We start from the raw sequence: 12,854 nt of genomic DNA, 5'->3' as shown, positions 1-12,854 counted from the left end.
CCCATCAAAGTTGTGCCTCATAGGCTGGCACTCAGGGATAAAAACTTTTTCTTGAGACTAAACAAATGCTAACCAAATTTCGGTATGTGGAACTTTTGCAGAATAACTACACCTAAAAGAACTCTTTCACCCCAGACAATCAAGCAAAACCCTGATGTAAATTCCATCTAGAGGAGGACACTAGTTAGCAGGCCTTACTATGCACTGGTATACCAACAAATTTTTTCCTGGCTCAGCAAGGCCATAGAAGGTAATTTTACAACTGGAAAGTCAAGAAGGTGCCTGTTATAATCTTATTTATAAAGTTACATAGGCACCTATGTGTCTCTCTGAAACTGCTTCACAAAAGCTGCAAAAATTGCAACTGTAATGAAGCCATGTACATTTCTACCAGCTTAGAAGCTTGTATAAATGTACATGCATATAGTACACATGAATGTGTGTACTTTACAGAGACTGCCATGCTGTTCCCAAATTCCACCTCCAAGCATACCTACACCTGAGTTATGCACAAGTATGCATATTTTTGTCATTATGTGTAATTTTACTTATGGGGTAACTTTATAAGCAGTATACAACAGATGACAATAATCCATTCACATGAAAAGGTCTATATTCAATAGTATTTGAAATTTTCTGACAGAATATCAAGAGGCAATACCACTGTGCCCTGAAATTGACCCTGAAGCAGTGGACAAACTAACGGTCCACGAAACGCCGGCCGCGTCAGCTCCAGCCCTGGTTCCAAGAGCATGGAATAGCTCCGGTCCTGGTCCCGTTAGTCTGAGATGGCACAGAGTAAATGAAACTTATGAGTGAAAGCAGAACATGAAAAACCAAAAAGACTAAAGATAAGTAAACTCTCGTTAGCTTTTTTCAAACTTTGAAGTGGTCTGTATTCAGAGGTTTACTGTGAAGGGAATTAGTCACAAGTTATAGTTTAAAAAAAGGTTTAAAAAAAAAAAAGGATAAAAAGATTATAAGTAAAACATGAATAGTAAAAATGCACTAAGCAGGTTTTTGGCTAGTGATTGAAGGATGGAGTATGTACACTGATTACATCTACGCTGGCAGTGAATGTCGATGAGACTATAAGCGTAGTACTCCTTAACTCTGAGGCCTTTACCTGCATAAACAGTATGTTCAAAAATATGACTAATTAACAGGTCCAATAAGAATGGTTAATAGTCTATTAAATATAGACCTTTTCATTTGAGTGGATTATTGTCATCTGTTGTATACTGGTTATTTATACCACCCAGTTAAGGATTCCTTAAGTTTTGGTAACTTTATAAGCAGCATTTTATGTGTGTATACTGGCATATATGTGTGGAAAGCCTTTCTTTTAATTTTGTAAGCTGCTTAATTGTAGGCGGGGTAGAAGTTTTTAAAGTAAATTACAACTGCCAGGACAAACTTCGCAGGAACTCCAACCCACCTAGAAGAGATCACAATGCCCCCCACAAAAAAAGAATCAGCTGCAGCAGAGAGAACCTGGTCCCACTTTTCCACAATATAATGGTCCGACCTTAACAAACTCTATAAAAAACACAGCCACACAGCTTGCGACCTCAACCAATGCCCTCCATACCTATTAAAAACCTCCAGCCTAAAGTTCTGCACTCTCCTCATGCAATGGATATAAACCATGCTGACAGATGGCTTTTCCTACAAGACCTCTCTGAAATCATCGTCACCCCAATCTTAAAAGAACCAAAAGGAGCAACAGATCAACCATCCAACTACAGACCCATAGCCTCAATTTCACTATATGTCAAGCTAACGGAAGGCCTCATAGCTAAACTCCTCACCAACTACCTAGAAAACCACAATTTGCTCCACCCTACACAGTCTGGATTCAGAACCAATTTCAGCACTGAGACACTACTAGGATCCCTTTTGGACACAGCTAGACAACACCTCAGCACAGGCAAAAAAATGCTGATTATTCAACTAGATCTCACCGCAGCATTTGACCTTGTAGACCACGACATCCTGCTACAAATACTAAATACAATAGGAATCACAGGCAAAGTACACACATGGTTTCAAGGATTCCATCCAGGACCTACAGAGTAAAGACAAACAAAGAAAAGTCAGAACCGTGGTCCAACCCCTGTGGCATACCCCAAGGATCGCCATTATCCCCAACACTCTCTACATTGCATCTCTCGACACCTGCCTAGACAAAATAGGCTTAACCTCCTATAGCTATGCAGACGACATCACCATTCTCCTTCCTTTTGATCAGCCAACACCCACCAAGACAGACACACTACACAGAACTCTTGAAACAGTGGCAACATGGATGAAAGACCACAAACTAAAACTGAACCCAGAGAAAACAAAATTCATACTTCTCGAAAAAAATAAAACCCCAACCATAACAAACCTAGTAATAAACTCAATCACATACCCCATTCAACCCACTTTAAAACTTCTGGGAATGACGATAGACAGATGCTGCACCATGCCACCACAAATCAACAAAACAATACAGCAATCATTTGTGATCATGAGAAACCTAAGGCAAGTTTGAAAATTCTTTGACAGAAAACAATTCCAATTCATGGTCCAGTCCCTAATCCTAGGTCTCCTTGACTACTGCAACATCCTTTATCTTCCCTGCCCCACAACAATGATTTAAAAAAAACTACAAACAGTACAAAACACAGCCCTGAGACTAATCTATTCACTAAGAAAACACGACCACATCACTGAGGCATACCTCGACTCACACTGGCTCCCAATTCAAGCAAGAATACTATTTAAATTCTACTGTCTATTATTTAAATCCATAAATGGTGACAGCCCAGCCTACTTGAACAACTGCCTAATCCAAACTACCACAACCAGACACAGGAGAACCCAGACACCATTCACATTGCCTCCAATCAGAGACATCAAATGGAAAAAACTGTACGATGGCCTACTAGCCACACAGGCAACAAAACTAGATCACCAACTCTCCAATCTACAAATCGCGACCCCAGACTATAAAACTTTCAGAAAAGAAATAAAAACCCTGCTATTAAAAAAATCCATGAAGACTAACTAACACCGAATGAAACATTTCAATCCTCTGAAGCAACCTGCTCTACTCTGTAACACCTCTTCTGTAATTCTGAAATCCTCTTCTGTAATCCGCCTTGAACCGCAAGGTAATGGCAGAATAAAAATCACTAATGTAATGTAAATAAATAAATATCCCTGTAGTATTTCCAGTGAATGAGATGTGCTGCCTTATTGTACTTTCATATATGTGTATAGTTTTTATGACATCAGCACATCACCCCCAGCAATTAAAGTTCAAGAAACATTGATTATAACTCTTACTAATTAAAATTGAATAGACAGAGGCACAGGGTGATGAGATAATTTGCCAACCGTCAGCCGATGACTGATCCAGCAGTCATGGAAGTTATTATTAAACCAACAAATTAATCCCAGACTTGTTGACACTAGAGAGAAATTATAGTTTCTTACAGTACTGCAAACCTGAACAATCATTCTTTAGAAGTTGCAAACAATATGTTGGAACTATCAGTAGTACTTCCTATTCCTTAATAGTTTCTGGCTTACTTTTAATGAAAATGTTAAAGTATGTGAGGTCAAATGGAATGTTAAACTCTTCCCATCTCTACTCTGAGAACAGACATTTCAACAAGAGCGTGCCATTGATTAGAGGATTTCTGTTGTGGCAAACAAAGCAAATAAACCTCTTGCCCTCTTATCATCCTGATGAAAAGCCTGAAGTGGCTTTTCAGATGTTATGTGCTACAATACAAATGCAGAGTGAAAGGAATTGTGTGGTAACTCCAGGAATATCACTATCTCATCTCAGAAGTATGTTGTGCTATTTACTTATTGGCACAATATACCTGTAAAGCTATTCATTGGCACAACGTCCATATCTTTTGATCACAGAAGCTTAAATTGTATAATAACAAGGAGTAGTATCAATCAGTCTGTGGTTTCCATTATAATTTAGATTTAACCTCTGCACATGAACTAAATTGCAAGAGCAAATGCTTATTGTCCCCATTATTTCTGATTTATGTCCGTGAGACAATCACTTTGTAAAGAAAAAAAAGAACTATTCATATAATTATTCAGGTTCTTTCTGTCATTCCTTTTTTTATTATTGTGAAGTGTTGGTGACTCTGAAAGAACATGACACTTCAATTAATCTCATATTTTATTTTGCAAGACTATGGAACAAGAAGAGGTGGGTTAGGATGGTAATCTGTTGTAATGCAAGCAGTTGGTGAAAAATTGTAGGCAGACCTTAGGAAGTTGGAAGACTGGGCATCTGAGTGGCAGATAAAATTGAATGTGGACAAAGCAAAGTGATGCACATTGGGAAGAATAACCCAAATTACAGTTACCAGATGCTAGGGTCGACCTTGGAAGTTAGCACCCAAGAAAAATATCCGGGTGTCATTCTAGATAATATGATAAAACCTTCTGCCCAATGTGCGGCAGCAGCCAAAAAAGCAAACAAGATGCTAGCAATTATTTAAAAAGGGATGGTTAAGAAAACTAAGAATGTTATCATGCCTCTGTATCGTTCCATGGTGCGACCTCACCTGGAGTATTGTGTTCAATTCTGGTCTCCTTATCTCAAGATATAGCGGCACTAGAAAAGGTTCAAAGAAGAGCAACCAAGATGATAAAGAGGATGGAACTCCTCTTGTATGGGGATAGACTAAAAACATTAGGGCTGTTCAGCTTGGAAAAGAGATGGCTGAGGGGAGGGAATTGAAGTCTACAGAATCCTGAGTAGAGTAGAACGGGTACAAGTTGATTGATTTTTCACTCTGTAAAAAATTACAAAGACTAGGAGACACTCAATGAAGATACAGGGAAATACTTTTAAAACCAATAGGAGGAAATATTTTTTGACTCAGAGACTAGTTAAGCTCTGGAACGCATTGCCAGAGGTTGTGGTAAAGAGTGACTAGTATAGCTGGTTTTAAGAAAGGTTTGGACAATTTCCTGGAGGAAAAGTCCTTAGTCTGTTATTGAGACTGACATGGGGGAAGCCACTGCTTGCCTTGGATCGGTAGCATGGAATGTTGCTACTCTTTGGGTTTTTGCCAGGCACTAGTGACCTGGATGGTAAGTACAGCACAGAGGTCTGGGTGGAATTGGGGTTGCATCAAAGGGGGTAAGTGATGGCTGGATGGCAGGCAGAGAAGAGGAAGGAGGGCAGGGGTGTAGCAATGGGCTGTCCTGGCAACCTAACACATGCGCTAGCTCGCCCGCCCAGCATCAGAGAGCCTCAGGGAAGCAGGGTCCTGCGATCCCGGCATCTCCTTCTCTTCTCTCTTGCTGGCCATCTTCAATGGGTCAGAGTCAGCAGCAGGCATTGCTACAGGCTGCCTGCTGGTAACCTGGAAGCTTCTCCTCTGCCGCTGTTACAGTTTTCCATTTCTGCCCAGGCAAGATGCAACAGAGGACAGGTTTCCAGGTTACCAGCAGGCAGCCTGTAGCAATGGCTGCCACTGATTCTGACCTGTTGAAGCCCACCACTGGAGAGTGAAAAGAAGGAGGTGCAGGGACCGCGGGAGCCCAGCTTGTTCCCCATTGCCAGCAAGAAAGTTAGCTGTAAATGTGGTGGGGGATGGATAGGAAGGAAACTGCAAAGTGGTAGAGAGGGGCAAGAAAGGGAAAATGTTACTGTGGGGTACAAGGAAGGGAGAAAGACTGCAAGGAGAGGGGCAAGAGAGAGAAATTCTGGGGAATAGGGGTGCATGGGGAGAGACGAAGAAATGTTAAAAATTATGGTGGACAGGAAGAAGAGAGAGATGTTTGACCCAGGGCACAAAAGCGGGGGAGAGAGATGGTGGATAGTGGAAGAGAGACAGAAATGTGGGACATGGTCGAGAAAGAAAAAGAATGCTGCATGGGGGAAGAGAGATGTTGGGAGGGGGAGAAAGAGAGAAAGGCATGTGGAATTTCTTGGAGAGGGGAAGATAGTGGTTGCTGTGGATGGGCAGACTGGAAGGGCCATTTGGCCTTTATTTGCCATTATGTTTCTATGGGAGGATATGAAAAGGAGGGAGAGATCCACAACAGGTGTTAACTTTTAAGGTAATGATTCTAATATGCCAGTTTTTGAAATTTACACTTATTATCTTTATATTTTGCACTTTTTCTCTTTGTTGCATTGTGGCTTCTTGGGGACTCAATTTAATATTTTTCCATGTGTTTCTATTTTTGATTTGTGCTTAGTTATTCTACACTGTGTGAGGATCTTTCTGTGTTTCTGCACATATGACTTTGAGGTCTTTAGCATTAACTGTGCAGGATGGATCTGTACTAATCTGGCTTTTTTTAGTTTTCTAATAGGTTTATTGATGTTTTAGTATTCATTGTTGTGTTTGATGCTGTGCTTTCCTAAGTAGGTCCTTGTTACATGACTCATGGATGTTTTTAAAGAGTGGTGCTAATACAGGGGGGAGCAGTATTCTTTATAAGCTAAACATCCATTATCTGAATTTTATTCAAAGTAGCTATAAACTACATGCGAATAAGTAGGGAAAGAATGCAGAGTATATATATATATATATATATATATACTTAAAATATTTACAATAAAACCTTGGTTTTCGAGCATAATTCGGTCCAGAAGCATGCTTGTAATCCAAAGCACTCGTATATCAAATTGAATTTCCTCATAGGAAATAATGGAAACTCAGACGATTCGTTCCACAACCCAAAAACTTTAAAACAAAATACTATATGTACTTGTATTGCAAGACCTCGTTCATTTAGAACAGTCACTACACTCCTGCAGCGTCAGAAAGAGAAGAACCATCGGCTCAGTTGTGATGAGTGTATACTGGATGTACAGTGGTGCCTCGCATAACGGACGCCTCGCACAGCGAACGCTGCGCACAACGAACTTTATGTCTTGATTCGTACAACGAACTTCGTTTCACACAACGAAGTCGCCCGAGCTGCATCCTTCCGCGCAGGCACTGCGCTTAACTGCCCTCTCTCCGCCTGGCTCCCTCTTGCCCCCCCCCGACTCCCCGACACGATCGGGGCAAGAGGGAGCCCAAGCCCTCTTGCCCCCCCGACTCCCCGACACGATCGGGGCAAGAGGGAGCCCAAGCCCTCCTGCCCCCCCGACACGATCGGGGCAAGAGGGAGCTCAAGCCCTCTTGCCCCCCCGACTCCCCGACACGATCGGGGCAAGAGGGAGCCCAAGCCCTCTTGCCCCCCCCGACTCCCCGACACGATCGGGCAAGAGGGAGCTCAAGCCCTCTTGCCCCCCCGACTCCCCGACACGATCGGGGCAAGAGGGAGCCCAAGCCCTCCTGCCCCCCCGACTCCCCGACACGATCGGGCCAGGAGGGAGCCCAAGTCCTCCTGGCCACGGCGACCCCCTAACCCCACCCTGCACTACATTACGGGCAGGAGGGATCCCAGGCCCTCCTGCCCTCGACGCAAACCCCCCCTCCCCCCAACGACCGCCCCCCCCCCAAGAACCTCCGACCGCCCCCCAGCTGACCCGCGACCCCCCTGGCCGACCCCCACGACACCCCCAACCCCCTTCCCCGTACCTTTCTGTAGTTGGCCGGACAGACGGGAGCCAAACCCGCCTGTCCGGCAGGCAGCCAACGACGGAATGAGGCCGGATTGGCCCATCCGTCCCAAAGCTCCGCCTACTGGTGGGGCCTAAGGCGCCTGGGCCAATCAGAATAGGCCCGGGAGCCTTAGGTCCCTCCTGGGGGCGGGGCCTGAGGCACATGGGCCCAACCCGACCATGTGCCTCAGGCCCTGCCCCCAGGAGGGACCTAAGGCTCCCGGGCCTATTCTGATTGGCCCAGGCGCCTTAGGCCCCACCAGTAGGCGGAGCTTTGGGACGGATGGGCCAATCCGGCCTCATTCCGTCGTTGGCTGCCTGCCGGACAGGCGGGTTTGGCTCCCGTCTGTCCGGCCAACTACAGAAAGGTACGGGGAAGGGGGTTGGGGGTGTCGTGGGGGTCGGCCAGGGGGGTCGCGGGTCGGCTGGGGGGGCGGTCGGAGGTTCTTGGGGGGGGCGGTCGTTGGGGGGAGGGGGGGTTTGCGTCGAGGGCAGGAGGGCCTGGGATCCCTCCTGCCCGTAATGTAGTGCAGGGTGGGGTTAGGGGGTCGCCGTGGCCAGGAGGACTTGGGCTCCCTCCTGGCCCGATATTGTCGGGGAGTTGGGGAATCGGCGGGGCAAGAGGGCTTGGGCTCCCTCTTGCCCCGATCGTGTCGGGGAGTCGGGGGGGCAAGAGGGCTTGGGCTCCCTCTTGCCCCGATCGTGTCGGGGGGCAAGAGGGCTTGGGCTCCCTCTTGCCCCGATCGTGTCGGGGAGTCGGGGGGGGGGGCAAGAGGGCTTGGGCTCCCTCTTGCCCCGATCGTGTCGGGGAGTCGGGGGGGGGGCAAGTGGGCTTGGGCTCCCTCTTGCCCCGATCGTGTCGGGGAGTCGGGGGGGCAAGAGGGCTTGGGCTCCCTCTTGCCCCGATCGTGTCGGGGAGTCGGGGGGCAAGAGGGCTTGGGCTCCCTCTTGCCCCGATCGTGTCGGGGAGTCGGGGGGGCAAGAGGGCTTGAGCTCCCTCTTGCCCCGATCGTGTCGGGGGTGCCAGGGACCACACGGAGTCACCCACCGTACCACCCGATTCGGGTAAGCGCAGGTATCGGTGGGTGGCTTATTTGCGGGGGGGTGCCTTATTTTACATTTTTTTCTAAAAAGGGGGGGCTGTCTTATTTGATGGCCCTGCCTTATCATCGGGGAAACACGGTAGAAAAAAAAAAAAAATGAACAGTTAAGTCCCAGTTTTTGCCGCTGAGACTCTGCCCTCTCTCACTGTAAAATTAGACTCTACTTAGTCTGTCTTTAAATTTAAAAAATGTGTGTTGTTTTAAAAAACAATTATGTTTTTAGATGTATCTAAATAAAAATAATAACCAAAAATTTATCTTTTTTTATGTCATCTTAGCATATTTTATGCTGCAGAACGAATTATTTTTTTTTACATGTATTCCTATGGGAAAACGCGTTTCACATAACGAACGTTTCACATAACAAACTTGCTCCTGGAACCAATTAAGTTCGTTGTGTGAGGCACCACTGTACTTGTATTACAAGATATTGCTTGTATATCAAGTTAAAATTTAATATAATGTTTTGCTTGAAAACACTTGCAAACCAAGTTACTTGCAATCCAAGGTTTTACTGTATTTGCAATTCCCTAGGCTCATAAAATTGCATAAAATCATGTTTCTGCTTTGAGCGGGGAGATGTGGGAAAGCAAATTAAGACTGCAGTGACGGGGAAGGGACAGGGATGAAAACAATGGGGAGGGGTCGGGGATGAAAAATGCACTTCACTTTGGGGACGGGGATGAATTTTTGTCCCCACGTCACTCTCTAGTTTAGAATTTGTTGCACACATGAAAAAAATTTGCATGCACCTGGCCAATCCTTAGGAGGGAATAGACAAGAGAGAAAAAACCAAATTGGACAGCAGCCGCTTGAAGAAGAATTAACAGATAACTGACAAGACAACAAAAAAAAATAAAATGGACCCAACATGATGGAAAAATAAGATGTCCAGACAACAAAGATAGAAAGAAAAGCATTTTATTTTGAATATTTTAAATGGAATACAGAAACACAGAAACATGACAGCAGATAAAGGCCAAATGGCCTGTTCAGTCTTCCCTTCCACAGTATCCACTATTTCCTCTTCTCCCTAAGAGATCCCATATGCCTATCCTACTGTGACAGTGTGCATGAGCTGTGTGGGAGCAAGGCCTTCATAATCCACAGTCAGACAAATGATACAAATTGTGTTCAGTTTTGGAGGCCATATCTGGCTAAGGATGTAAAAAAACTTGAGGTGGTCCAGAGAAAAGTGACAAAAATGGTATGGGGGCTTGTGCCACAAGACATTCAAGAAGAGATTGAAAAACCTGAATATGTATACTATAGAGGAGAGGAGGGACAGAGGAGATATGATATAGATGTTTAAATACTTGAAAGGTATTAATATAGAAACAAATCGTTTCCGGAGAAAGGAAAATGGTAAAACTAGAGGGCGTGAATTGAGGTTGCGGGGTGGCAGACATAGGAGTAATGTTAGGAAATTCTTTTTCATGCCTGGAATGCCCTCCTGAAGGTGGTGGAGATGAAAACGGTGATGGAATTCAAAAAGGTGTGGGATACTAGGGAGTTCAAGCACCGATGGTGACAGGAGTTCCCAGCCCTGAAGCTGCCTTTGGCGAAATGGTGGCTAGCCTAAGTTGGTGGTGGAGCGGAGAATAGAGCACCCTGCATTTGGCACATTAAGCACTTTTGGAAGCGGGCAGTGAGATTATAAAAAAATAAGTGTTTTCATTTGGATCCTTTTTCCATTCTTTAAAGGATGACTTTTTGGCTCTAATAGCCTCTTTCACTTCACCTTTGTTAATACATGGAATACACCTGCTCTGGGCTTCCACGATGGTATTTTTAAATAACACTCACACCTGGTTTACATTCCTAACCTTTGCCACCAATCCTTTTAGCTTCTTTTTAACCAATTTCCTCATTTTATTGTAGTCACCCTTTCGAAAATTAAATACCTCAACAGTAGATTTCTTTAGCGACATAAGTCCAGATATCAGCTCAAATTTGATCACTTTATCACAGTTTCCCAACACAATTACCTCCCGTACTGTGCCCTGCATTCCAGTAAGGACCAAACCTAAATTGCTCCCCCTCTGCCAGTTCCCAGGCCAGTTGCTCCAAGAAGTAGTCATTTTTGACATCTAGGAATTTTACCTTCCTTGCACTCCCTGATGTAACATTTACCTAGTCAGTGTTGGAGTAACTGAAATCATACACAAATCAGAGACCTACCCCCTTCTATTGAAAGAAGGATCTCGTATACTTGTTGAAAACAATGGAGAAAAAGACCTCAGTCAGTATCAAAGCACTGCTATTTACAAGCATCAGCTCTCAATAAACAGCAGGCTTACCCTCATTCACTGGTCAGAAAAAAAACTCCACTCATTGTATAAAACAACAACATGCCATAGTGCCTCAGCCAATAGGAAAATTCTGAATTCTTTGTACTTCACATTTCATACTTCTTCTTACACACTGTGATCAAGATCCAAAGTTTTCACTGGTTGCATGAAACTCCATATTCTCCAACCCTCTAATCATCTGCCTGTACAAGACCTACAAAACACATTAATCACACAGTCCACTTATATCTACAATATACAAGCCACAACTTGACTCAAAGTCCAGAAACAAGAGAGTCACTTATCTCTGTGTAGCCAACCAATGTGCTTTCTTCAATAGGGTCCAGTACACAGCCGCATGCTTTGATACTGACCGAGGTCTTGTTTTCCTCCATTGTTATGAATAAGTATAGAAGGAGGTGGGTCTTTGATTTGTGTATGATTTATTACCACTCTATCCTTTAAGTATTGTTCTATCAGGTAATTGAAAAACCACCTGTTATTATACTGTTGCCCAGTTTGCCAGCTTTCCTAATCTCTGAAAACATTTCTTCATTTGTCTGCTTTTTCTGTCCCAGAAGACAGTAGTATAGCCCTACCTGGATATTCCTTTCCTTCACACATGGAATTTTTTTATCATGGATTCCACACTGTTGTATATGTCCATTTCTCTCTGACATACCCCCTCTTCTACGAAACTGCGCTAGCAGTTTCTAGCACAGGGAGCCACGCTGAATGGCCCGCGCTGCATCCGACGCTCATAGAGTTCCTATGAGCGTCAGGAGCAGCGTGACTCTGTACTAGAAACTGCTAGCACAGTTTCGTAGAAGAGGGGGATAGTGTGCATGTGCACAGAACTCAAAACATTTCTCCTATAGAATCACACAAGGTTTTCTTTCATGCTGTGCCTATGAGCAGTACTCTTAAGAGCTTTGTGAGATCTTAACCTGACCACTGTGTCATTCACTGTTCTTGCTATCATCTCTCATCCCTTTGTCTTTCTTTTGCACTAATACTATGCCATCAAAAATTCTGCTTGTCAAGTACTTTAGGACAAAATTTGTACGAAAGTGCTTCAAAAAACAATAATCCTCTTCGTTCTAAATCAGTAGGAAGGGACATTAGAACTGAGAATTGGTAACTCCTACTAAACAATATATCTTGACTAATAAATATATCTTGACTAATACTGATTGCATCTCATAGTAGCAAAGTGGTTTTTCTGTTTTGAAATAGAACCCTTTCTAGAATGAGGATAGCATTAAATATTATGTCTTTTATGGCAGGTGTTTTTTGCACCATGGCTTTCTGTAATGATAAGGAAGACTCTGCAAAGTAACTTTTATCATACAATTATTGTAGTGTATAAAAAAATATATAGGCATATTGTCATATTCATATGAATACAGCCAAGCGTCTCAAGCAAAAGGACCCAGAACTATTGACATGCTTCTTTCTCATGTTCATTCTGACATTAATATTTCTGCTGCAAAATCTAAATCAGAAAGGAACACTTACACTTCATCCCACCATCTGCTCAGATATGCTAGCTCCAAAAGCTTGATCTCAGCTGTTATAGCTCCACTTTATTTCTATTCTCCTTCTATAATACAGAGATACCAGTGTTCCTTCTGCTGTCTGTGACTGCATGGCAGAAATTTATTCCATTCAACTAGCGTTTTTGTTATTTGTAATTAAAAATCAGCTATTTAAGAAATGTGGTTCAGAAAGGCACTCTCCCTCTACTTTTACTTTTTTGTAAAGAATATATCCTACTATATTTTATATAAAACTGTTGGGGTGTGCACACCATGTACCTATAAAGTTACTACACAGAAAAGTTCCTTGCTGTACTGTAAATGT

At 43.7% G+C, this 12,854-nt stretch overlaps 1 protein-coding gene across 3 annotated transcripts in view; it reads left to right on the top strand.

Annotated features, from left to right (window-relative positions):
• Positions 1-12,854, top strand: part of MSRA (methionine sulfoxide reductase A) — a 373,438-nt gene that overhangs the window by 315,469 nt on the left and 45,115 nt on the right. Inside the window, exon 6 of one of the 3 annotated variants that reach the window (XM_033937808.1) lies at positions 644-1,022. The exons of the other annotated variants lie outside the window; for them this stretch is intronic. Within the exon in view, the coding sequence (XP_033793699.1) occupies positions 644-703 (60 nt within the window). The 3' untranslated portion in view covers positions 704-1,022. Of the gene's footprint in view, positions 1-643; positions 1,023-12,854 lie in introns of those variants that run through there. 3 annotated transcript variants of the gene reach the window in all.

The sequence above is a fragment of the Geotrypetes seraphini genome, chromosome 3 (genome assembly GCF_902459505.1).
Source record: "Geotrypetes seraphini chromosome 3, aGeoSer1.1, whole genome shotgun sequence".
NCBI classification, from domain to species: domain Eukaryota; kingdom Metazoa; phylum Chordata; class Amphibia; order Gymnophiona; family Dermophiidae; genus Geotrypetes; species Geotrypetes seraphini.
This window is presented reverse-complemented; position numbering and strand designations above follow the sequence as displayed.